This window comes from Sminthopsis crassicaudata, chromosome 1 (genome assembly GCF_048593235.1).
Source record: "Sminthopsis crassicaudata isolate SCR6 chromosome 1, ASM4859323v1, whole genome shotgun sequence".
NCBI lineage: Eukaryota > Metazoa > Chordata > Mammalia > Dasyuromorphia > Dasyuridae > Sminthopsis > Sminthopsis crassicaudata.
Window position 1 is genome coordinate 470,209,914 of NC_133617.1, and position 26,183 is coordinate 470,236,096.

General features: G+C 37.5%; 1 protein-coding gene across 5 annotated transcripts in view; it reads left to right on the plus strand.

The window, feature by feature from the left end:
* REXO5 (RNA exonuclease 5) overlaps positions 1 to 26,183 on the plus strand; it is a 30,204-nt gene that overhangs the window by 3,292 nt on the left and 729 nt on the right. For 3 of the 5 annotated variants that reach the window (XR_012484590.1, XR_012484591.1, XR_012484592.1), the window contains exons 4-20: positions 54 to 180; positions 2,322 to 2,430; positions 7,855 to 8,001; positions 8,851 to 8,939; positions 10,084 to 10,199; positions 11,179 to 11,317; positions 11,453 to 11,547; positions 12,196 to 12,298; positions 16,273 to 16,418; positions 16,989 to 17,109; positions 17,801 to 17,911; positions 18,092 to 18,229; positions 20,704 to 20,796; positions 21,521 to 21,740; positions 22,000 to 22,181; positions 22,933 to 23,042; positions 24,463 to 24,618. Coding sequence is in view for 2 of the 5 variants with exons in the window: in XM_074280954.1 (XP_074137055.1) it covers positions 54 to 180; positions 2,322 to 2,430; positions 7,855 to 8,001; positions 8,851 to 8,939; positions 10,084 to 10,199; positions 11,179 to 11,317; positions 11,453 to 11,547; positions 12,196 to 12,298; positions 16,273 to 16,418; positions 16,989 to 17,109; positions 17,801 to 17,911; positions 18,092 to 18,229; positions 20,704 to 20,796; positions 21,521 to 21,740; positions 22,000 to 22,181; positions 22,933 to 23,042 (2,046 nt within the window). In the remaining 3 variants the exon portion in view is untranslated. The remainder of the gene's footprint in view (positions 1 to 53; positions 181 to 2,321; positions 2,431 to 7,854; positions 8,002 to 8,850; positions 8,940 to 10,083; positions 10,200 to 11,178; positions 11,318 to 11,452; positions 11,548 to 12,195; positions 12,299 to 16,272; positions 16,419 to 16,988; positions 17,110 to 17,800; positions 17,912 to 18,091; positions 18,230 to 20,703; positions 20,797 to 21,520; positions 21,741 to 21,999; positions 22,182 to 22,932; positions 23,043 to 24,462; positions 24,619 to 26,183) is intronic. The other 2 variants (XM_074280954.1, XM_074280955.1) reach the window with 1 other exon arrangement.

Genomic DNA, 26,183 nt, shown 5'->3' on the forward strand with positions numbered 1-26,183 from the left:
AGCTAACTTTAAGGTCTTGCTGTTGCCTGTGTATTGCTTTGATTTTTCAACAGCTGGTGCCATCTTTCACACTCAAAGCATCTGAACAATGTGGTGGTTATTGTTCTTCAAGGAGTGAGTCAACTGCATTTTTACAAGTTCTATTTGCAATTCAAACACCTCCGAAAGGCATTCAGACATGTAAGTTGAGAAAGCCTTCCCGTGTAGCAGTCCTAACCAGGCCTTCCTCCTTATCTCAAGATGTACCTTTCTTCTTGTGATCCTAAAGACTCCATTCTGTTTTAGACACTCTTCCTATGGCCAAGTCTAGATTGCTGTGGTGAATGGTATTAAAGTTCAGGGCTAAACTTTTAGACAGACTGTATCACTGACTTGTTTTCTCAGTTGGCATTCCTATTTCCTTTCTTGTGAAATGGGAATACAACTACCAGCTTGATTTATCTAGGATAATAAGGATCAAATGAGGTAATAGATTGAAAAGTGCAGTCCCTGTGCCGATGCCTATGCCTGGGAGGCTGTGTTCACCAAGCAGCTCTAGTATGAGTTCTTAGTGGCTTTTGTTGACCCTCTTCATTCTTTATTGGAATGATTGAGGACAAAGGGATGCTTAAGGATTTTGATAAAGAATTCAGTCAGTAACATTTGAAAGGTGAGAAACAAACAAAAAAAGGGTGTGGAGCGGGGATCAAGAAATAAGTGAACATTTTAAATAGGTAGTAGAAAGGGCAGGAATAATGGCTCATATTTCTTTGTATACTTCTTAGAACCTAATATTGTATTTAGAATGTGCAGAGCAGTAAGAATTAACTTGCTGAGTGAATGGGTGAACTTGAAAACTGCCTGAGAAAAGAACATAATTTTCTAGGCACAGGCAAATAAATATATGTATTGCCCTTTCTTCTCTATTTCAGACACCTGGCTGTGGAGAATCCTACTAGAGACTATTATTCCAGGGACTGCACAGGTCACTCTGTATGTGACATTTTAGGTGTTTAAATTCTACAAAAAGGCTGTCTCCCTTTGCATTGAAACATTATGTGAAGTTTTCGTGTTATTATATATAAATTGATTTTGGAACAAAAACAAAATGGTCTCTGGCCTAAAGGAACTTACATTTTCAAAACACACAGCTAAATCAATTAGAAACAATATATAAAGTTGTTTTTTAAATAAAATCAATGTATTTTTTGACTGAGTGGTAATACAGTGCAAAAAGGCTGAATTTAATTAAATGGTGATTGTCCACACTCCTGGTTTATATCAACCCTTGTTCTCCTAAACTTAAAGGGTTTCCTTAAGGAGAAGGAAGTTTTGTACATCTTTAGATATGCATATGAGAAGCACATGATATGAACTGGTATGGATAAAGCCTGGTTAATCCATTAAAACATAGCTTAGGACCTACTCACCTTTTTTTTTGTACTATATAATAACCTTCTTAGTGTTCTTGCTGCCTCACCCATTCAGAACGTGACAGAATACTTTTCCTAATGCTTTCCTAAAGCATAGGTATCTGATTGTGTTTCTTACTGCCCTGCTCAGAAACCTTAGTGGCTCCCAGCTGTATTAGGGAATATTGAAGTAGCTTTTTAAGATCTTTCATTATCTGATAACTTACCATTCAAGCTTTTTTTTTTCCATACTATCTCACTCTCTCATGCATTCAATATTATGACTGAACTGTGTTGTTTGCAATCTTCCAGTCTCTTCCATTCTCTGCTGTCCCTCCATTGGCTTAGAATGTACACATTTCCCCTTTCATTTCCATTTAGTGTCTTTTCTTTTAGTCCCAGTTTTGGTGCCATCTTTTTCATATTTTTCCTTGATTTTCTCCAGAGGGAAGTGATCCTTTTCTCCTCCAATTTTCTTAGGATATTTTTTCTACTTTTATCATAATCTATTTTCTCTCATACTCATTTGGATATCTTCCTTCTTCTCACTTTGATTGTAAGTGTGCTTGAGGCCAGGGATTACATCTTATTTTGTCTTTGCCTTTCCAGTGCCTAACATGCTGCTTGGCACCTGGTTATGTACTTACTTAGTAAGTGTTTGTTCAATTAAAACTAAGAAAATTAATTCATAGACACTTATCAAAATATTCATAGATTGCTAAGCAAAAAATTCCTGCCTCTGTTAGACTGAACTGTCTCCAAGAAGGTCAGATCCAAAGAATAAAGAATGAAATGCATGACTATTGAGAGCCTAGAAATTTTAAGAGCTACCTAATTTTAACAAATATATTTTATTTGGGTGGTATTACCTCATTACCTTTTCAGAGGTGTTAGTGAAAATCTATTCCTGTTTACTCACTGTTTGCACAGAGATTCCGTTTGCCAGCTCCGTCAGCCAATTTTCTAGCAGATATTATTGGAGAACAACCTAATGGAAATAAAGAAGAAAGAATCCCGTCTACACCCAGCACCATACAAGGTAGAGATATAAATCTTGTCAATGATTTGCTCCCTCAAAAGGATGCTATGAAAATATTAACAATTCTATGAACTAAAAACATTTCAAACAATTTGTAAGTGCCATTTTACTTAATAATCTGCCCCTGCCTCTGGGACCTGGTTCCCTCCATTATTTTCTCTTTGCATAATTTCTCTTCTTCCCACTGTCATATGCAGGTTATTGTCTTGAAAGTGTTTTTCTCAATACAACTGATCTTTCGAACCACTGACTTTTTTAATGATTTAACTTTGATTTATTTATTTATATGTTGAGCATTGAGACTTTTTCATAGTTTGTTTTTCCCCATTTAAAAAAAATTCTGAGGGGGAGTGGATAGAGTACCAGCCCTGAAGTCAGCAGGACCTGAGTTCAAATTTGGCCTCAGACACTTAATACTTCCTAGCTGGGTAACCTGGGCAAGTCACTTAACCCCAATTGCTTCAGCCAAAAAAAAGAGAAAAAAATCTGAACTATACAGACATCAACTAAAGTGAGGACTTTCATATACATAGTAGAATAGAGAATGTTGTGTATGAAACTATGAATCTTTTAAATACAGTTTGCTTTTCTCTTTAAGTATATAGTAAATTTTGTATTATTTTCAAAAGTCCTGTTTGTGATTCCTTTTGATCTCTTTTGAGTATTAAAACACACACACACACACACACACACACACACACACACACACACACACACACACACACACACAAACATTTCAGCAATCTATTTATCTTTTTCTTTTCTCATTTTGGAGAACTCCTTTTCTTAACTTCTCTCTCCCTCCCTACTTTTTTGCTTTCCTCTCCCCCAAAAGAAGAATTTGAGAAAAAGTAGCAAAATCTTTATAATGATATATCTAAAAAATGTATGTCTTATTCTACAATCTGATTCTTTCTTGGGTAGCATGCATCATCATCAATTCTCTGGAATCATATGATTGGTTGTTGCATTGATTTAGAGTTCTTTCAGAGTTTTGTCTTTACAGTATTCTTATTATCACAAAAAGTGTTCACTTGGTTCTCTTTACTTTGGTTCAGTTTATACAAATCTTCATAAGCACCATCTTCAACTCTTCTCCTTCTCACCTCCAATATCTAATACGTTGACAAGTCCTGTCAATTTTGCCTTCCTGATACCTCTCATAAACACCCCCTTTTCTCTTCAAACACTGCCACCACTCTGGTTCAGGCCCTCGTTACTTGAGGTTCTGGGATGATGACTAATACAGTAGTAGCCTTCTGGTGGATTTTCCTGCCTCAAGTCTCTCTCCACTCTAGTCTACCTTCCACTCAGCTGCCAAGTGATTTTTCTAAACATAGGTCTGATGCAGGTCACCCCCTTACTCATTAAATTTTAGTGGTTCTCTCATATGTCAAGGATCAAATATAAACCACCCTTAACTTTTAAAACCTGGCCTTTCCTTCTTTTCTAGTCTTCTTACCCCTTCGTCCCCTCCATGTGCAATGCAATGACATGTGCAGGCTCTCATCCCCTCATATTTTGACTATTGCAATAGCCAATTATTGGTCAGTCTGTCTCTGCATTCCAATCTATCCTTCATTCACCACAAATGATTTTTCTAAAACCATATCAGACCATGTAATTCACTGCCCTACTTAGTAAACTCCTCTGGTTCCCTAAAATATGAAATATAAAATCCTTTACTTGGAATTCAAAACTCTTCATAACCTAGCCCCCTCTTATATTTCCAGTCTGACATCTTGTGCAAAGTCACCAGCTTCATTTTCTCCTCCAGACCCATCTGGGTCCAGTGGCCGGACATAGATCAGGACGGGTGGAGATGGCCCTGGATACAGTGGGAGACCCTGGCCATTTTAAAGTAAAGTTTTTAACAGGTCTCAGTTTGACTGAGGCATGCCCAATCAGCACTTATGGTTAGATAAGAAATGAGATCGAGAATGGATACTCAAATCCGGTCAAAACAAAAAAAATCTGAGAGGTGAAGATCCTCAGGGTTTTTGGCCAAAACAGAATCACTTGTCATTTACATTCACTCCAAGCCAAAGAGGGCTCAAACATGACCAGGTAGGGCTTGGCTTGGGACTCTATTGTTGGTCAGTTGATGACAGCCAGAATGATTTTAGTTTAAATAATGGTTCTAGCCTGTAAATCCCAAGATATCTTATGATGTTTCAATGATTAAACTTTATATTCCTTTGGGTAGAATAACCATAGGTAAAGGTATGATGTCTTATGTGGAGAGAGGGAAGAGAAGGGAAAGAAAAAAAAAGAAAAAAAGAGTCATGTTGCCCAACTGGCCAGTTCCAGTTGGCTCCCCAGTGAGGCAGCGCCTACTCCTTTTTTGCCAAAGAACCATGATCCATGCCATGCCAGGGAATTGGATTGAAGTAAAGGAGGTTGTGCAAAGATAGATGCCTCACTTTCTCCTCCAGAATCATCTGGGTCCTATAGGAATATATATCTTGGGGTTTAGAGGCTAGGGCCTTGCCTTAAACCAAAATCACTCTGGCTCTCATTGGATGACCAACAACAGGTCCCAAACCAAGCTCCACTTGGTCATTGCTTGGGCCCTGATTAGCTCAGAGCGCATGTAAATGACAAATTGTTTCTTCTCTTTTGACCAGAAACCTTGAAGGTCTTCCCCTCCCTGATTAATTTTTTTTTTCCTTTATTGAAGCCATTCTTTGCCTCATTTCTTACATATGCTTAATTACTGACTAGGGCTTTGTCTCAATCAAACTGAGACTTGTTGAAGACCTTGGCTCAAAAAGACTAACATTTCTCACTGCATCAAGGGCCATCTCCAGTTCTTTTGATCTATATCTCATCACTGGATCCAGATAGCCTTGGAGGGGAAAGTGAGTCAGTTAACCTTGTACAATCTTCCCTCACTTCAGTACAGTTCATTTGCTAATCAGGATATCCCCTTGAAGTCATGATCTTGTGTGAGAAAGAACCACCAAACTGCCAATCTGATAAGTGTGAGGCAGAACCTCAGGGTTGTCTTAATTTTATATTTCTCTAATTATTGGTGATTAGGAATTTCTTCATATGGTTGTTAATACCTTATATTTCTTCTTTGAGAATTGCCTGTTCAGGGGGCATCTAGGTGGTTACCCTCATTCCTAATTAATAACTTAGTCCTATTGTTTTACCATAATGTCTCTGCAATACTTTCTTTCCTACCTTTGCTCTAATTCAAGTCTCACCAGTTTTATTTTCTTTTATTCAGATTTACATGTTATTTATATTTATTTTGTTATAATGGCCTAAATATTTTATCCACTTCTTCTCTCCAAAACAAAACCAGTTCTGTACTATCCATCTTCTTTCCTACCAGTCTTGATATATTCATCTAATAAAAATACCATTTTGGTCATACTATATTATGTTTTAGAAATTCAAATAACTCCCCATTACCTACATAATAAAGATCAGAGTCCCAAGTTTGGAATTAAGGGCTCTCTGTGATCTATTTCCAATGTACTTTTCCAATCTTATCTTCCTTTATTACCCTTCACAAATGTTCTGTTTTAATCAGTTCCATCTACTCTAGTGCATTCACATGTTTTCACCTTTGTATACACTGTTTTCCTCACCTGGAATGCTCTGTTCCTCCTTTTCCACCTACATGAATTCCACTTCAAGTCCCAGCTTAAGTCTCACTGTTTCTTTGATACATTCCCTGAACCCCCAGTATGAAGTGATTTTTTTTTTCCCTCCTGAAATCATACTTTTTATCTCTTGTCATTTAAAACACAAGTAAACAGAAAAGTGTCTCCACATCTAGAATACTGGTTCCATGAAAGAAAGAGCTACACTTCCTCCTTACTTGTGTTATCTGTATTGTTGCATTTGGATACAGTGTGGTATAATATTATGGCCCAGGTGGTCACATAGCTCCTGAATGCTGCTAGAACCAGATTGAAGTGTAATTGAGAAATTTTTAATGACATAAAATACAACAAAAATAATATTAATCTGTAATTTTCTAAGTCAACCTGTAATCCACAGGGACTCATTCCTTTCCTTCCCCATCTCCACATGTGAGGGGCAGCTAGGTGGTGCAGAGGATAAAGCACCACACTGTATCCAAATGCAACAATACAGATAACACAACTAAGGAGGAAGTGTAGCTCTTTCTTTCATGGAACCAGTATTCTAGATGTGGAGACACTTTTCTGTTTACTTTGTGTTTTAAATGACAAGAGATAAAAAGTTTGACATTATTTGGTGTAATGAATTGAAGAACTGGCCTCAGATTCAGGTAGTGCAAGGTCCTAGCCTCATCTCTGATACATATCAGATCTGTGGCTCTAAGCAAGTAATTTAATTTCTCATTGCTCTGAACAGCTTTCCAAGTCTATAAGTTACAGAGAAGCTGACAACTTGCATTGTAGAGGGAGTTTTCTCATTAGGCTGTTCCCTATACCAAACAAGTCACAGGTCTAGCATTATCACCATACAGCATAACTTAAAAGCTTCACTAAATAGTTAAGGAATAAGGAAATGATTTTTTTTTTGTCTGCATTAATTTTTTTTTTATTATTTACAATTTTATTTTCCCCAGTTACATGTAAAACAAATTTTTTACAATTGTTTTTAAAATTTTGAGTTCCAGATTCTCTTCTCTTCCTTTCCTTTCCTTTCCTTCCCCATCTCCACATGTGAGGGGCAGCTAGGTGGTGCAGTGGATAAAGCACCAGTTTAAAATTAGGAGGACCTGAGTTCAAATGTGACCTCAGACACTCAACACTTCCTAATTGTGTGACCCTGGGCAAGGCACTTAACCCCAATTGCCTCAGCCCCCCCCCCAAAAAAAAGGCACATGTGAAGTTATGCAAAACATTTCCACAGGAATTCATATTATAAAAGAAAACATAGATCTCTTACCCACCCCCAAATAACTCTCAAAAATAAAGTTTGAAAAAAAAAAAAGTATGCTTCAATCTGTATTCAGATACAATCAGTTCTTTCTCTGGATATAGATAGCATTTTTTTTATCATAATTCTTTCAGAGTAGTTGTGGGTCACTATATTGCTGAGAATAGCAAAGTCATTCACAGCAAATCATCATACAACATTGCTATTACTTTGTACTCAGTTCTTTTAACTTTGCTTGAGTTCACTAAGGACTATCCAGGTTTTTTTCTGAGAGCATCTTGCTCATCGTTTCCTGTAGAACTATAATATTCCATCATAATTACATACCATAATTTATTTAGCTATTTGCCAATTCATGGGCATCCCCTCAATTTCCAATTCTTTGCCTTGAGAAGATAGTTGCTATAAATATTTTCATACATACAGGTTCTTAAGAAAATTATTTTCAAAAAGCGCCAGTAGGTTCTACAACAGATATGCTGTTGGATAGGGTATCTTAAAAGTACATTTTAACAATTCTGGATCTATTTGTTTCAGTGTCGTCGTCATCTCTTGCTAATCCACAAGCCATCATTGACCTGCAAAATGATCCCATCATTCAGAAATATGGACATGAAAAAGTAGGTTTGGTCAGATGCCTATTGACCAAAGAAGAGATGAAAAAATTTGACTTTCCACTTCAAGGTTGGTTAAGATTACAATTAGCAGAGTACCAGAAATATATAAATATAAGAAAGTTATTTTAAAACTAGTGCATTGATGTTTGATCTTCTTAACCACTGTATGTAGAACCTTTCCCACCCATTCTTTTATTAATAATAGTGATGCTTTAATAGAATTTGAAAGCTAAGTTCATAGGGACATGGAACAAAGTTAAACTGAGTAATTTTCCCCTGATTTTAATCTTGCTAAGTCTATATTAAATCCTCTTTTTATCTTGGGAAAAATTGCTTTTATATAGACTATTCTTTTTTTGTGAATATTAGCATAAAAATTCACTGGGAGGACAAATAACAATGGCCAGAGAAATTATACTAGCCAGTATTATTTTCTTAAATAAATGCTTTTTGTTTCAAAAAGATCAGCAGACTTTCCCCCAAAGCCACTGTTTCTTTTATTCTAGTAGGAATAAGTGAATTTTATGATGCTTTCATGACCAAAATGATGCAGGAAAGAAATGTTAGAATGCCATAATGGATTCTTTGGGGGCAGCTAGGTGGTGCAGTGGATAGAGCACCAGCCTTGAATTCAGGAGGACCCGAGTTCAAATCTGGTCTCAGACACTTAACACTTCCTAGCTGTGTGACCCTGGGCAAGTCACTTAACCCCAGCCTCAAAAAAAAAAAAAATAAATAAAAAGAATGCCATAATGGACAAGTGTAAGATGACCTTTTAGAGAACTGAGAATAACATCAGTTGTAGCATACAGGATCCAGTTTTCTTTGCTAAGTTCTGTATTCCTCTTCTAGATAACTGAACATTATCACTTCTATAGTTTTTTGTACAAATGTAGTTTTTGTTGTTTATTTCCAGGTTTGGCTAACTGTAAAAACTTTGTTTCCACTGAATGTGTTGGTCCAGTAAGCGACAGCAGCCCCCTTTTTGGCCTAGACTGTGAAATGGTATGAGATGAATTTCATTATTATGATGGGTGCTCAGAAGTAGATATTGCCATCCCAAAGATGGGGAATTCACTCAAAACGGAATGAAGCAAAGCTTTTTTTTTTTTTTTTTTTTTTTTTTGTGCTGAGGCAATTGAGGTTAAGTGACTTGTCCAGGATCACACAGCTGGGAAGTATTAAGTGTCTAAGGCCAGTTTTGAACTCAGGTCCTTCTATCTTTAGAACTGGTACTCTATCCACCTACCTGCCCCTAAGCAAAGCTTTTTTGATGGATTCAAGTTTAATGCAAAAAATTGGGTTTTCCATTGTGTTCATGGAGTTTGGGTGTCAGAAACATGAAAGTCACTGCATGGTTAAAAAAAAGCATTGTACCTGAATTCAGGTCTTCTGACTCACCTAGCACCACCACTGACTAGTTGTATGACTCTAGGAAAAATTCAGAGCCCCATTTTCCTCTTCCTACAAGTAGAAATATTAATATTTATATTACCTATTTCATGGAACTATTATAAATTATTACTAATGCTAATACTGAAAAAAATAAAAACAAACCACTTTGTGCTGATTTCCAACAGACTTTAGACTACAACTTACATTGGTTGTCTAATATTTCTGTCACTCAAATTATCACAATAAGGCATATTTATTTCTTTTGACAGAGAACTTTATGATCTCTTTACACAGTTGTCTGAATGCAGTATAATGGATTGGGTGCTGGTATTGGAGTCAGAAAGAACTGAGTTCAAAATCCTGAATAGTAATAGCTTTATAATCTTCCTCATGTGCCTATTATCATGACTGTTATTGTAAGATGATGTTTTTACAGCTACAGAATAAAGAATAGAAAGTAGTCCTGAGATCTTCTGTATGTAGCTTCATATGAATTAGTTCCCAGTACAGATCAGGCATCCCTGATAAGTAGCATCCCTTCTTTGTTTTTCCTATTCATCCTTTAGCATAGCCTTTACAATTAATTTATCATGCTGGTTTTCATGAATATAATATTCAGATACCTTTCCTTGACTTGACTTTTCCCATCTTGATAACCACAAAGTAAAATAGATCAGGTGATCATATTTTTAAAAAAGCAGGAAGCAGTGGCCTTCATGAGTAAGCAGCCTGACTGTGTCCTTGGTTTTTTCAGTGCCTTACACCAAATGGAAATGAACTCACTCGAGTTTCGTTAGTTGATGCAAAAGGCCAGTGTGTCATGGATGAGCTTGTCAAACCTGACAACAAGATTCTGAACTATCTCACCAGGTGAATATCTGCAAATTGATATATAGCTTTTTCCAACCCAGGTCAGACTGAAATCGATAAAAAAAGAGGCCTGGACCCTCTGTGGAGTTATATGATTTAACTTGCTCTGAAATATGCTCTATAGGAAGAAATTTACACTATCCCATGTCAATTAGATTTCTTTACCAGAAATGCATTAGTTCATTTTCAGATGTATAATAATATTCTTATGCTTTTCTCCCTATAATTCTCTTGAGAACTTAGACCTGTGGGAAATTGCTAGTTTCTTTGCCATGAAATCTCATAATAGTCATTCTAGCACTAGATTACAGTAAGTAGAACTGTGACATTTCCTTTTCTGGAAACTTGAAGTTCATCAGATTGCATGTATCAGTTGATCTTAAAGTTTAGTCTACTAGTTAGAAAAAAACTGAAATATTCAGAATCAATACTTGTGTACCTTTCTGTTCAGAGATTTGAATTAATGTACTGAGGCATGTGCCATATAATGTGCTTGATTTTAGAATTCCTGAAGCATTATCAAAAAAAGTGGTCAATAAAACTTTTTTGGTTATTCTATCCTTTGACAGTGTACTTGTGAGAATGGACAGGATCACCAAGGCTTAGATTGTAGATAGAAAATAGCAGAGGCCCAAAAACAGAGCCTTGGGAGATTCCTGCCTTTACAGAATGAAAAAAAACAAAAGAGGCAGCGAAGAAAACATGATTATTCAGAGAAGTAGGATGGGAACCATAAAGTGACATGAAAACAAGCAAACCACTTGTTTCAAAAAAAGAGTTTCCAATATGTAATAGTAGATAGTATTTCAGAAGAAGACTTGTTAACTGTTTTTAATTAGACAACAATGACTTAGATTTCATTTTATAAATACTGTCTCTATGGTAATAATACTTTCTTCAGGAAACATTCTGGGGTTGGGACTAGGAGGATGGAATCTAGCTACTCTCATGGCCTTCATCTTTTTGCTTTTATGGAAAGGTTCTCGGGCATCACAAGGAAGATTCTTAAACCTGTGACCACAAAACTTAGAGATGTCCAGACCAAGTTAAAGAAGTTACTCCCTCCAGATGCAGTATTAGTGGGTCATTCCCTAAATGCAGACCTTCAAGCCTTACAAGTGTGTATTTCTTTGGCATTTCCATTTTTGTGTTATGTCCCTTGTCCTTTACCTTTCTCACCTCCCTGATCCTTCCATTTACCCATTACTTTAGAATGTTAAAAAAAGGGTTTTATTTTTCCTTTTCCTTTGCAGATGATACATCCCAATGTTATTGACACTTCATTGCTTTTTGTCAGAAATTTGGGACGAAGGTTTAAGCTTAAGTTCTTAACCAAAGCTGTTTTAGGGTAAGTCTATTACAGTTTGAGTTGTTTTACACTAAAATAGTTCCCTCTATTGACATGTTCAAATAGGCCAGAATATCTCCATTGCTCAGATTTGGAACTCTTTAAGGTTTGAAAAGTACTTTATATGTATTATCTCATTTATTCCTTGTGCTGAATTTATTTCCATCTTATATGGGAGGTACCTGAAACATAGAGGTTGTGACTTGGCTTAGTCACAAAGTTAATAAGCATCTGAGGCAAGATTTAAACCAAGATTTGAATTCGTGTCCTTGGTACTATGCTGCCTAAACAGTACAGTGTACTTCATGCAATGAATTGGAAAGGTATACCTCTCATATTATCTTTTATATGACTTGTGATTAGTGCCATACATGTCTCTTGGAAATCCTGAAAAAAGTATCAGAGTTGACAAAATTCAAAATCCCACCAGTTTCAGCCCTAAACTGTGACAAGCAGCATCTGTTGGTAATTTAGTTTAAACTAATCCTTTTAGTTATTTCATCTGAATATTCCTGGTATTCCACATGCAGCCAGAAAACAAAGGAAAAACATCAGCTGAAAAGAGCTTTGTAGATATGGACCTTTAGGCCAAGTTGTTAGCCTCTGATTCTAAATTAATAAGCTCTCTTTTACTCTTACTTCCTTTAGAAAGGAAATACAGTGCCCTGACAGGGTTGGCCATGATTCCACAGAAGATGCTATGGCAACCCTTGAATTGGCTCAGTATTTTATTCAACATGGCCCAAGGAAGGTTAGTACTGAGAACTTTAAATTTACCTAATCTCTACATGCTTTTAAAAATTAGATTGAAATTGTAAATTTTATTATCTTTTTTTTTTTAATGGTATACATGTTTTGATTTTATGTCACTTTAATTTCCTGATATGTTCCTTCCTTTCTCTTTCTCCCAGAATACCATTTTCACCAAACAGAGGAAAACAGTTTAGCAAATATTATCTACATATCCACCATTTATGAAATTTTAGGTAGTGTTCCCCTTCCAAAGTCCCCTATCTCTGGAAAAAAAGGGGGAAGGAAGAGCATTCTTATATCTTGACTTTGGAATCAGGGTTGGTTGGTTGTTATAATTGCATGTCATTCAATTTTTATTTTGGGAAGGTTGTTCTTGCTATTTACATTGTTCTAGTCATAAATGTTGTTTTCCTGGTTATAGTTGATTTTGCATCAGTTCCAATGCTTTCCTTTTTTTTTTTTTTTTTTTTTTTTTTTTTTTTTTTTTTGGCATATTCTTGATTTCTTGCATCACATATTCTACAATAAAGTTAGGCATTTCTCCCTTTGTGGGCATCTACATTTTCTCTGCTTCTTTAGTCCAACAAAAAGTGCTACTAAGTTTTCGATTCTTTATTTCCACTTTCTTTACTACTGCTGCTATTACTACTACCACTGCTACTGCTACCACCACTACTACTACTTTGTTTCCAATGCTTCCACAAAAAATATTTTGTTGTATGTAGGACCTTTCTTTTTCTCTTTGGAATATATACCTATTTCTGGGATCCCTGAGAAAAGGATATTGACGTTTTAGTCACTTTATTAGCATGATTGTAAATTGCTTTCCAGGATGGCTAGAGTAATGTTCAATTCCACCAGGTACGTATCAGTGTGCTCTTTTTTTCACACTCAGAATTTTCTCATTTTTGTCTTTTCTTATTTTTGTAAATTTGTTAGGTATAGGCTGAAACCTCTGAATTGTTTTGATTTGCATTGCTCTTATTAGTTCCAATAACTTTCATATAATTACTGAAAGTTTTCAATTCTTATTTTGAGAACTATTTGATTATTTCTTTTGACCACTTATCCTTTACAGAGCAGGTTTGGTCTTAAGAGTTTGTGTGAGTTGAATTAGTCAATGAAATAGCATTTGATAAGCAATTATTATGTGCCAAGCACTGGGGATTCAGTTAGTAAAAGAAGATAATCATATAGCTTACATTCTAATTGAAGAAAATAACACATTAGGAATTTTCAATAGAAGAGTATATAGAAAGGACAGGACATTCTAAGGATATAGCCACAAGGCAATTAAAATCCCTAGAAATCCTTATCCAGGAAGGGACTGCCCCACTGTTTTCATTGAAAAGTGGGAAGTGAGTTTGAGAGACAGTGGAACTAGGATTCTGAGTTCCTTCTGGCATGGGGTGGAATGGAGGATCATTGTTCGGCAAGGAGCAAGAAAAAAAGGATAATGAACAGGAAAGTAGACTTAAGGGCTTGGAGAGGAAAAAGGGACCCCCCTCTTGGCTGGCTAGCTCTATTGGCTTCCCCTTTTCTCTCCCATATACGGAGACTAGACAGACAAGACAGAGAGGAAAAGAAGAAGAGAGAAGGAAGAGAGATAGTGGTGTAATGTATCTGTACACATATGTACATAGAGGACATTTCCTGTAATCTTGGATCTCAGATTCTTTATTGAAGATATTCAATAAAAATATTTTCCTATTTCACTACTCTTATCCTGGTTGTATTGATCTTATTAGTATTAAAATACTTCAGTTTCATGTAATTGAAATGTTTTACTTTTTGTGTTGCTTCTATCCCTGTTTCATCAACTTTTAAAAACCACAATAGAATTTTGAAAAAAAAAAAAAGATTTCTGTTGACCATGAAATCTGTCTTTAAGCACTTTTCAGGAACCTCAGGATCATTCTTTTGATCTTAAGAGTACCATTTAGTATAAGACAGATTAGTCAGAACCATTTAATAATTGAACTCTTCTCTATATTTCCCAATTAAACATACTTAAGGGCAGGGAGTATTTCATATTTGCCTCTATAAACCCCAGGACTTGGTATAAATACCCTTTTTTAATTAACAAAAATTTATTTTCTCTCCATTTTATCTGCTCTCTCATTTTGAAGTAAAGAAAAATAAATATGTCCTTCCCCCACCCCCCCCTAAATAAGAGTGTGTGTGTGTGTGTGTGTGTGTGTGTGTGTGTGTGTGTGTACATAAGCACAAATGCATGTGTCCCTTGAGACCATCCCTTTTCTCTTGGGAAGTAGGGAACTTTCATCATTATCTTGACTGCCACTAAGTCTTTCAAAAGCATTTGTTTTAAAAGTGTTGTTCACAAAAAAGGGCAGAAGACAGCCTCTGCTTTCAAGGAGTTTACAGTTTAACAAGGGAGACAGCATACAAACAAATATATGCAAAGCAACAATTAACAGAAAGAAGAAACTGGAATTAAAGGGTTTGAGGAAGGCTTCCTGTAGGAAGTGGGATTTTAGTTGGGACTTAAAGGGAGTCTTGGATATTTGGCATGAGTGGGGAATTGATCGCCTAGGAAATGGCATAGAAGCCTGGTTCTGAGGAGGAAAAAGGTGAAAACTCATCATAGCTAGGAGGCATAAAGGCCTAGTTGTTGTGATGAAAGCTGAGGATGATGACTGAAGTGGAAGCATGTTGGTTAGGAAGTGTAGACCTAGTCCTAAGAAAAAATAAGGTTAAAGGTCTCCCCCCCTCCCTATCAAATACAAGAAAAGAAGAGGAGGACAATTCCGTTGTCTTTTTTAAATTGGGTTATAATAAACCTTGTGATACAATCTTACTCTATGTGGGTTAGGAGGGTTTCTATAAAACCAACTTGGAAAGTAACTTTGCAAGTTACAACAATGCTCCATGTCACATAAGAAATAAGCCCATTTGACAGAATCCACATATTTGTATTCCACATTCAGCCAGAAGGTATTTCAATGCTGACTTTTGAGACAGAGCTTCTAAACCACACAAATGGGCCCTGTATCTTTTCTATCACTTATATGGGGACATCTTTTTTATAGATGTTTTACCTTCTGCCCCATCTCATTTCTTATCAAATCAAATCAGTACAAGATTAGACCAGCATGAGAACTAATAACAGTTAGAAGAAGGGTTGGGCTGAACAATGTGATATGTAATTGCAGTGACCAAAAGAGTGAGAAAAGTCACTTTTCCTTCCTTCTTTATAAAGATGAAATGTTGCATATGCTTTCAGATTTCCTTGACTTATGGGGTTCTTATTGAGCTGCTTTTCCCCCTCTTTCTTATTTCAAGGGATAGTTCATTGGAGAGGGAGGGATAGATTCAGAAGCAAAGAATAATATAAAAATGAAAGCTACCAATAAAGTTTTAAGAATGGGAGTTTGGAAATTCAGAGGATTTTTAAGCTAGATACAAATTTGTATCTTCTCTGGAGTAACTCCCAGGAACAGATAAGTTTAAATATTACAAATGGACAGAGTGGCATTTCTAGAACTAAACAAAAATAAGACTTGTTTTTCTTTTTGCAGCTATAAAAGTAAGTCTACTAAGAATTTTATTATAGTTTCCAAGAGAAGTAATTTCCTCTCTCAGAGACCCAGTTGCACATTCAGTGTAAAAAATATATTTTAAGCAACTAACTGTAATGATCCTGCCAAAATCGGCATCCCTTTTCACTGAGCCCTGTGTTGGCATTTCCTTTTCATATGTAACAACTTGGGCTTCTTGTGACAGATTGATATCTTTAGCAAGCCAATTAGAAACTATCTGTTGAGTTGTCAGGCCAGTATCTAAGAAAGGAGAGAGGGGTTCATTGAATATGGTTTGTTTTATCCTTTCTTCCCTCCTACCTTTTCTTTTTTCTTTTTTTTGCTTTAAAAAATTGCAGTCTGCCTAGTTGGAAACTTTTCTATAATGAACACCCAAGAAACTGGTGGGTTTCCCACTTTTTCTTTCCTCAAGATTGCAGAAATGAAGCTGGATATAGCAGTAAACTCCCAACAATTTCTGGCAAGTTCAAAACAGAAAAACACATCGCCCTTGTGCCCCAGTGGACCCCATAAAGAAGCAAGACCCTCAAGAGATGCAACATGGCAGAAGAATGCAGGGTAACTTTTTTGATCCTTTAGACAAATGGAGAGAAGTAGAATGAAGGTGGAGGTCGCCTTCTCTATGTAGTTTCCCAATGTGTTGAGAGGCAGGGTTTTGTAAGGGAAAGAACATTTCATTATAAGAAATAATTCAGTTCAAGGAGGAGGAGGCATATTCAGAAGTGATTGCTATGGAGAAAAAAATCTACAGTAAAGATCTTAATTCAATAAGTATGTTTTTAAACATACTTTGTCCATTGAAATCTGATGGTTATTCCCAAGTTATGTCCTACTTATAAGGTTACACAATCAGATGCATTAGTATAAAGGCAAAAGAAAAACTAATGAGAGATCAGTCTGACCATGCAGCAACTGACTATTCTTTTCTCAGGAGCTTCACTTCCTTGTAATCAGGTTTTTGTTAGCCCCAGTCACATTCACTAGATTGCAAATAAAATGTTGATTCATATTTTGGAAGGAATTTTGATACAGGTAATAGCATACATGCCTCACTGGGAGTTGATTAAGGCTTCAGAGGGATTTTCCATTCCTCCTTCTCCCATCTCATTGTCATTCTTCCTCTCTTAGTATCTTAGAGTGTTTGGACTTGGCTGGTCGGAAACTCCTCTTCCTGTCCCAGAAAGCAGGTGGCAGCACATTTATGTCTTCCAGATTCTGCCAGAGTATTCTATGTACTTCTGATGAGGAGGTAAGGGATGTGGACTTCTTGTTAAAAATGATGCCTTTTCAGGGTGAAAACTTCCCCTAGAGCAGTTCATGTATCATAATGAGAATGATGATAGATCACCCAAAGTGCTTTATGTAGATTCTTTTGTTTGATCTTCATTCACAACACTGTGGGATGTGAGCTGTTATTTGAAGAGTGAGGAAACTGAGGATCAGAGGTCTTAAATGACTTGCCCAAGGTTTCCCAGTCTGTGCATAGCATAATTCAATCTTTCCAACTTCAAAGCCCAGTACTGTATTCACTCTTCCACACTTTCTCTCTGTGTATGTGTGTGGTCAAATAGGCAGCTTTTTCCTTTTTTTTATCTGTGACAACAGCAGTGATGTGGCTATGAAAGGTGGTTAAGGTGACATGAAGTAGTATTTCATGTCAACACCCAGGTCTTCAGTGCATTTCATTTAACTCTGCTATCCCAGAAAAATGTGTCAAAGAACTTGTTGAATATGAAAACTTCTGTCATTCTGACTACAAATGGAGAAACTGCCCATTTCTCTCCATGTAGGGGTTTTAACTAGAGAAGTAGAAATAAGCCAGAGGATCCACTCTGGCACCATAGGGTACTATAGCTTTTTAACAACTCAGGCATTTCCTCTAAGATAAAAAATAGTCAGGGCCCTTTGACCTGTCTCTCAGTGCCATTTCCTTCTTACAGGTTCTAGAGCAAGCCCAAGCAGAAGTCCCTCTATCATCCTTCAGCATCATCCAGTTCTCACAGTGGCCACATCCCCTCCCACCCAGCCTCACTCTGGAGATGCATAAAAAGGTAATGGGATCATTTGCTGAACTAGAGTCTCTTGGGGCTAAGGTCCATCAAATGAACTGCTACATCTTCTGACCTTAGGGGCTTTAGTTCTCTCTGCATTCTTGCTTACTCACTTTGACCCCTTGGTTTTTTTGTTTTGTTTTGTTTTGTTTTGTTTTGTTTGTCATATTTTTCCAATAGATGAAAGTCAAGTGGGCAGAAATGTCAACTGTCTACGCAGGGCCATTTGGGGGAAATTTCTGCCTTAAGCCTCTGAAGAAGTTGTTTGCAAGCTTTGGTCCTATCCATTCATTGGAAATTGTTCTTGAAACTGTTGAGGTAAAGAGAATCGCCCTTCAGCCACTGCCGGGATAGTCACAAACTGAAACCTCTGCTGTAGGGGACCTGTATACTTTTCATAAGCAAGGGATAGATTTTTTTTTTTTTTTTGTTATTTCATGCTTTGAAAAGAAGTTCTATTATGATATTAAATTGGACCATATCTGGAATGTTCAGCATAACTACCTTCTTCAAGTTAGAGCTATCTAATAGTGGAATGGACTACCTCAAGAGTTGGTAGGTGCTGCTCCCTTTCCTGGGCAATATTTAAAGGCTGGAGCACCATCTATAAAATAGCTTTTTCAGATGTAGGTTGAACTGGATGCCTCTAAAGTCGTTTCTTTCTCTTTAGTTCTTTAAATTTATTGTGGAGAAAATAGAAAAAGAGAAAGGATTTTGAAAATAAACTTTAGAGCAAGATCTTTCCTGCCTTGAGAACAGATTATACTTACTACACTTAGTTTGATGGTAGCTACATAGAAGTGTTAATCTTCCTGGGTTTTTGGATTAGATTTATTGGTATAAAACTACTACACTTCCAATGTAGATTGTCACTTGCTCTGCAGTTTATATAATCTGAGAAAATTGCCTGGGGCATTGAAATTAATGATATATTCATAGCCGGTTTGAATTAGAGATTGGATTTGAACCCAGGTCACCCTGACAATCAAATCTAGCTCTACCTAGCACACTACATTACCGTTCTCTTGTATGTTAGCTCTGTTTTTGTCACTGAAAGAAGAAATAACAACTTGAATAATTACAAAAAATGACATTTAGGAATTTAGGTAGAAAGATTCCAGACAACTAGGAAAAGATATTTAGAAAGCTAAGAATGTTACTTTTTGATGGCAGCCCTAGCAACTCTAGCCCTGCAGAAAAAGCAGTTGCCAAAGACTTAAGGGATTGCAGTATCTGAGTCAGAACCACTCATTTCCTGATGATTTTTTCTGAATTGCATATGGATCTGCATTGTTTTTACATTTGCTTGGCATTTTGAGATCTAATAACAATCCCATGAAATAAGCCTTATCAGTATTGTTTTGCCCGTTTCATAGATAAGCAAGCAGATTCTGTGAAGTTGCACACACATCTAAATAAAGGCAGAGCCAGGACTCAAATTGAGATTTTATGATTCCAGTTGTAATGTTTTTCCCCTTTTGTCACACACTTTCTACTACTAACTTCTCAGGACCTGAAGATAAAGTTAGAATATCTAAGACTCCAAAGCAGGACTTGGAATAATAAGAATTCTCATATACCATGAATTCACAGATCATCTTTGAAAAAGTATTCCACCCTAAGAAATGATTCATAAATAAAATAACAATAATACTAATTAATGTTTATATAGCACTTACTGTGTACCAAGCATGTGGGTGTAAACACACACACACACATACATACATACATACGTACATATATATAGGCAGAATAAAAACCTCCCTTTACCACCTTGGGAAGCTGCCAAGCTAAACTATAACTACTTCACTAAAAGCATTTTTAAATGTTTTCCACATCTATGAGTACCTCTTCTTCATCACTATAGAGCCTACCTCCTCTACAACTTAGTAAATAATCTTCATTCCTGAGGCCTCCTAGGGTTACCTATCTCTGACCTTAGCTAGGATAAGCTTAGTGATAATGACTTAAGTCCACTGGACAGTGTGCAACAAATTTAAAAAAAAACAAACTGATTTGAAATTACAGTATCACAAGGTAAAATTTTAAGGTTAAAAGTTAAATAAGGAATCCTGAAGGATTGGAGAGCATAGGATTGTCAGCACTTTAGTGAACAGAGAGAAGGAACCCTGAAGTTGATCATCAGATAGAAACAGCATGAGATGGCAGAGGGCTGGCATGGGGTATATCTCTTCTTTTTTTTTTTTTTTTTTGACAAAAGCTGTTTGTTTCCCTCTCATTCTCTGCTCCTTGATCAAAGTTCTAATGTGTAGTTTCCTCTAGGAATGGAATTATTTTGCCATGGTTTATTTCCCATTGAAATTTAGCAAATTTGGGGGCAGCTAGGTGGTGCAGTGGGTAGAGCACCAGCCTTGAATTCAGGACGACCCAAGTTCAAATCTGGTCTCAGACACTTAACACTTCCTGGCTGTGTGACCTTGGGCAAGTCACTTAACCCCAGCCTCAGGGAAAAAAGAAAAAAAAAATTAGCAAATTTTCATTCTAGTTTCTAATTAGTCCTGTTTAGATTTAGTTACTATGACTCAATCTCCCCAATTTTAATCATGGCTGAATAGAAATTACAGGTCCCAGATTTATGGAGTTGAGGACCCAGGATGTGAAGTATAATAACCCCAACAGAAACAGGCCAAGAAAACCAGCAAGCTCGGTAACAAGTGTATTAAAACAGCTAGAATTGTTTGCAGTGTTCTTGATTGGCATGATTCATCTAGATTTTTTTTAAATTTGAAACTGTGAAACAGAGTTGATTCTGAGTCTGTCTCTTTTTGCAGCCCTACCTTTGCATCCAGTATGGAGTACTAGAAGCTGCCCAGCTGGCCATAGAGACTTTGAATGGTGCATGTGTCCAAGGAGCCCGGATCAAGGTAAGAGCACATGAGAACTACTGAATGAAAACAGGAAACAAGACCTCCTACCAGCATGCATTCTTCAAGCAGTCCTTAAGACTAGAGAATGAACACTGGGAATCCAGATGCAACAGTGTGATGCTCATTAATTCTAGGCCAGCCTTGATATGAAGATACAGAACATACATGGGAGATAGATGTCTTATTCATTCCTGCTGTAGAAAAATACCAGCAGAGGAAGAAAATTAACAGTCCTGTTCAGAAATGAAGATCTTGATCAGTTACTATGGTCCTGGTGGGTGGGTATTTTAAATTTGGAGTCAAGAATACCTAATTTACCTTAATTCCATATGCATTTATTTAGTTCCTATTATTTGCTCATACTTGACGACTTTGGGACCATGGACAAGTTGTAAGCAGAACCTCGGTTTCTTTATATGTAAAATAGAGATATTAGCTATTGGTCAACTTCAAAGTGGTTATGAGGCTTAAATGGAAGTACTTTGAAAGAATCAGCTGTTATTATTTATTAACAGCTTAAATATGTGTAATATTTCTTGCTTATTTCTTAGGACCTTGAACACTTTGCTCTGAGAGGCTCTTTCTGACTGGAAAGAACCAGATGTAAGCACCTTCACCCTTCTGACCTAACAGAAGTTAGTAGGGTCAGATGGGCAGCCTTTGGAAAGTTGCTTAAGTCAGATGAAAATCATCTGTCAGCCTTCATCTTTTTCTACTCCAGGTGCAGAGACCAGTGCAAGAGCTCACTCTGGACTGTGACACCCTAGTGAGTACCCTGGAGACAGACCCAGAGAATGAAAGTACCATTTATGTGAATGGCATGAAGGAGAATTATACTGAAGAGGATATGACCCAAAAATTTAGTCTTTTGCCTGGTCTGGAAACTGTCTTCTTGCCTGTGGATCCTCAAAGCAAAAAACACAAAAAGTATTGTTTCCTAAGTAAGTCTCTCAATTCATTTGGCTTTCAAGGGAGCCAGGCACATTAGGATGGGGATGAGAGGAGCAAAAAATGTTAATGGTGATGCTTCTAATTGAAATGGGGAGATCAATATATGGAAAGTAGAGAAGACTGAGGCCTGACCCACACAGAAGCTAGTGACTAGAACCTGATGAACTTTGGCTTCCTGAATACTAGTGTTTTCTGGGCTTTTTTTTTCCCCCTGGGTTTTCTGTTAATATATTGCATTTTTGTTTCCAGAATTTAGAAGCTCTGAATGCACCCAGAGTTCCTTGAAAATTCTTCAGGGTCCAACTGGTCTCAACTGGAAGCTGGTATGCAGAAGAGCCCTGACCCCCATCCACCTCCATGAGTGGATCTGTCACTCCTGCCCTGACGCTGTCCCACTAGCCTCAACGGAAAAGTCTCCCTTAGTAAATAAGGTCACTGATGATCCTGATATTCTTTTGGTTAGAAAAGCTACTCCAGATTGGGCCACATTTGCAACCCAACTACATCCAAGTGCTATAGATCAGTTATCCTTAACTGCTCTGTCTCCTAGAATGTCTCCATTGTCTTCATATCTTTGCACCAGTCCTTACTCCTTATATCTCTCTCTACCAATACCATTAATTTCCCCCTTATCATCTCTATCTCACCCCCATATTCCTTTAGCACATCTGTTGTTGATTCCAGCCTGTGAAGAGTTGACAATCTTCTCTTAGCAGAGTAAAAGTCAAAATACTACAGCCCAAAGGACCCTTAGTCCACTCTATTCATTTTACAGATGAGGAAATTGAGACCTAGAGAGATTTGGGATTGTCATGGAAGATTGCACAGGTAGAAACTAAGTCTTCTTGCTTTAGTCAAACAGAGCATTCTGTTTCGCCATAAAGAATATACAGTAATTTTCTGCTAGTTTCTTTTCTGTCCTTGTTTGCCATGGTCATTTTATGTAATAGATGCAGGCTTGAAGTGGTGTGGTCCTCAATTGGCGGAAGTTGAGAGTAGAGGAAGATACCCTCTTGGTCTCAGCTCTGGTTTTAATTGCTTAGCTATGGAAAGGCTTCATAAGCAGTATTTCCATCTCTTTTCTTCCTTTACCACTGGAGGAAAATCTTCAAGATAGGCCAGAGGGCCCCCAGACCCTTAGAACTGACTTCTCTTTCTTATGGCCTTGCCCAATCACCATAGGGAGAAGAACTGAAGATAGCCATGAGTCGGTTAGATGAAAGGGTCAAGAAGCTCCACAGGAGGCTGCCACCCAGTACTCTCTGCATTGTTCTTCTGCCAGGAACAAAGAGGTAAATGGGCAGAGGCTAGGCCTGGGAAATCCACTAACTGTTCTTCATTTACTAAATGTCTCCCAGATGCCAGACAGAGTTAGGCACTTGGGAAAACAAAAGAAATGAAACGGCCCCTGTCCTCAAGGAGCAGACATTCTATCAGGGGAGATAGGCAGTACATAAATGAGTACATACAGAATAAATACAAGTAAAAATTCAAGTAAATGGGGACAGGGTGGAGATATGGCCCTGATGGCAGAATCAGCAAAAGCTTCATGGAAAATGGGTTACTTGGGCAGTTCAAGGGAAACAAATGTTCTAAGAAGTGGAGATGAGGAAGGAGAGAGTGCCTGCCAGGCATGGGCAAAGCTGAAGAGATGGAAGGGAATAGCAAGGAAACCACCATGAGGCAGAACTATATGGAATAAATCCTGCACAGGCAGACTGGGGCCTTTGATCCTAGAGGTAATAGAGAGGTTATTAAATAGGGAGGTAACACAATCATATTTTTACTTTATGAAAATTATTCTGGCAGGAGTATGTATGGCAAATGGATTGGAGAGACTTTAGGCAGAGAGAGAGAGAGAGAGAGAGAAACTGATTAGGAGGTGATTGCAATTGTCCCAGGAAGAAACAGAGGGCCTGACCTCAAGTGAGGGCTTAGAAGGAAAGAGAAAGATGTGATGGGTATTTGGAGGTAAATACAGGATTCAGCCTTTGGTTGGGGTGTGGATTGAGGGAGAGTCAAGGATAAAGCCAATGTAGCAAATCCAGGTGAACAGAAGGATGATTGTACCCTTGTCAGAAATGTGGAAGTTCATAAGAGGATCAAGTCAGCTTTGGACATGCCCAGTAACTTCCAATGACTGTGAAAGGTTCAGAAGGCAGATAATGATGCAGGACTGGCATCCAGGACAGATGGTCTGGGAGCCATCTGCATGGACATAATGATGAAATACATGGGAAGGGATATGGTCCCCAATAGAGAAAAGAGGGCCGAAGGAAGAGCTTTGAGGTGTACCTACCATTGTAGACCATATTATAGAAAAGATCCAACAGAGGAAATTTTCATTAGGCTTGCCACAGAAAGGGAGGCACTGGGGCTGCAAGAAAACCTCAGCCTAACAGATAACTTCTGGCCTCCTTATGCCAGTTCATTTCATTTTGGGATAACTGATTGCCATCCTTTATCAACTCTTCTCATGTGAGAGGAGATGAAGGTGGTGTTTTCTCTACCCCAAGACAGAAGACTCACTTCATGTTACCATGAGCTTAAACTTCTACAGTCAGCCCCATACTGAGGAGCCTTTCCTCTTCTCCCAGAGACAGTTTATTCACAGTTTAATGGCAAAGGTCCAGATTTGCATTTAAGACCTCTAGACAGGTTCTTTATATACCTCTGTTGAAGGGAAAAAAATATCCCTTCTTCTCCCCCCAGGCCTCGGGAAGTAGAGGGTTCCCCCACAGTGGAGGTCTTCAAGCAGAGGTTGGATGACCACCTATTGAGACTACTCTAGAAGGGATTCCTATTTAGTTAAGAAAGGCCGGACTCAGTGGCCTCAGAGATTCCTTCCTGAACTGTCAGCCTATGCAGGTTGGTAATAGTGAGGATCCACGTGGATCCGTTCCTTTTGATCTGGCCACTAGAGAGCACCATCTCCTCACAGTAAACCAGGAATGTTTTTGGTGCGTGAATGAGAGAGGAAAACAGGGAGTGAGGGGAGAGATTTTGTGTATGAGTGTGTGTTTGTTTTTTTATCTCCCTTGGGAAAGTGGGAAAGGGAGGGAGGTTTTTCTATTGAATAGTCCTGTTCTCCATCTCTAGACTATACTTAATGCAGTCTGCCAGCATACAAGCCTCCTTTTCTCCTTTTTCTAAAAGCACCTTCCAGCCTCGTACTATATTTAGAGTCAAAGGACTTGGCTTCAAGTTGCACCTTTGTGGCTCTCTGTGACCTTAGACCATTTAACCTCATATAAAATGAGGGGGGTTGGACTACATTGCTTTAAATCTCCTTTAATCTCTATATCTGTGATCCGTTTGTTTGGTAAAACTCAGTCTGAAAATATACAATAGAAACAAATGTTAGGATGCTTTTTGAAAAATTAAACTGATGTACTTTAAGTAGGCTATAGCTATCAAGGAGGGACAGGAGGAAAAGTATACAAAAATTATAGAAAACATAGCTCATAGCTAAGGTGATCTTATTTGTTTGGGAAGATATGTTCCTGTTTTGGTTTGATCTTTTTTGCATTTTATACATGAAGAAAACATTCTATAACATTCTTCCATATCACAGTCATCACAATTTTTCAATCATTGTTTTGCTTTCTATATAAAGGGCTAGTCCAGATTCGGTGTTCATTTATTACTGGCGATTGAGCAACATCATAATAATCTTTGCAGAAAACCAAGTTTGCCTTTCTAGCCAACAGCAGCAATAGCCCTTTTTCTATCCACTACTGATGCAGATTATTCATAGCCCAGATTTCTCCTTGGCTTTAGAAAGCAGAATACTCAAGTAAGACTCTGTTCTTTACTTTGTTCTCCATTTTCCACTTTGATGTTAGTCCCCTTATCCCCACTTACCATAACTTTAGAAACAAATTGTTAAGGAGCCACAAATCTCAGCATTCACCCAGAGGGTGTTTCTTGGTGACCAAGTGTATGGAGCACAGGTCAGAACAGACAAAACTGAAATTGGATCTACCTGTAATATCATTCTCCACCCACTCAGTAGGCAGACAGCACTTGCTTTGGACACTGACCTTTGTATTTCCAGCTGGTACTCTTTATCCTTTTATCCCCTAGGATTCTGTGTACTCTTCCTCCACAGTGGTTTTCAGAAACTTATCTTCTGGTTGAACAATAAGTTCTTTTCTCAATTATCCCTTTTTTGTACCTGTATGTTTTCCTACATTTTCCATCTTTAATATGATTTTTAAAATATTAATTGAGCATCTATTGTGTGCAGAGCAATCATATTTTAGCTATTAGTCTTCCAGAATCCAAGTAATCAATTTACCTTATCTACTTCTATTCACCAGAAGTTTGCACTCTTTATGCTACAAGGCTTAATTATCAGTGCCAATTATTATTGAAAACTTACTAATACTAATGTTAGCTGTACAGTCCTGTGAGAAAATCAGGCTTCTTTC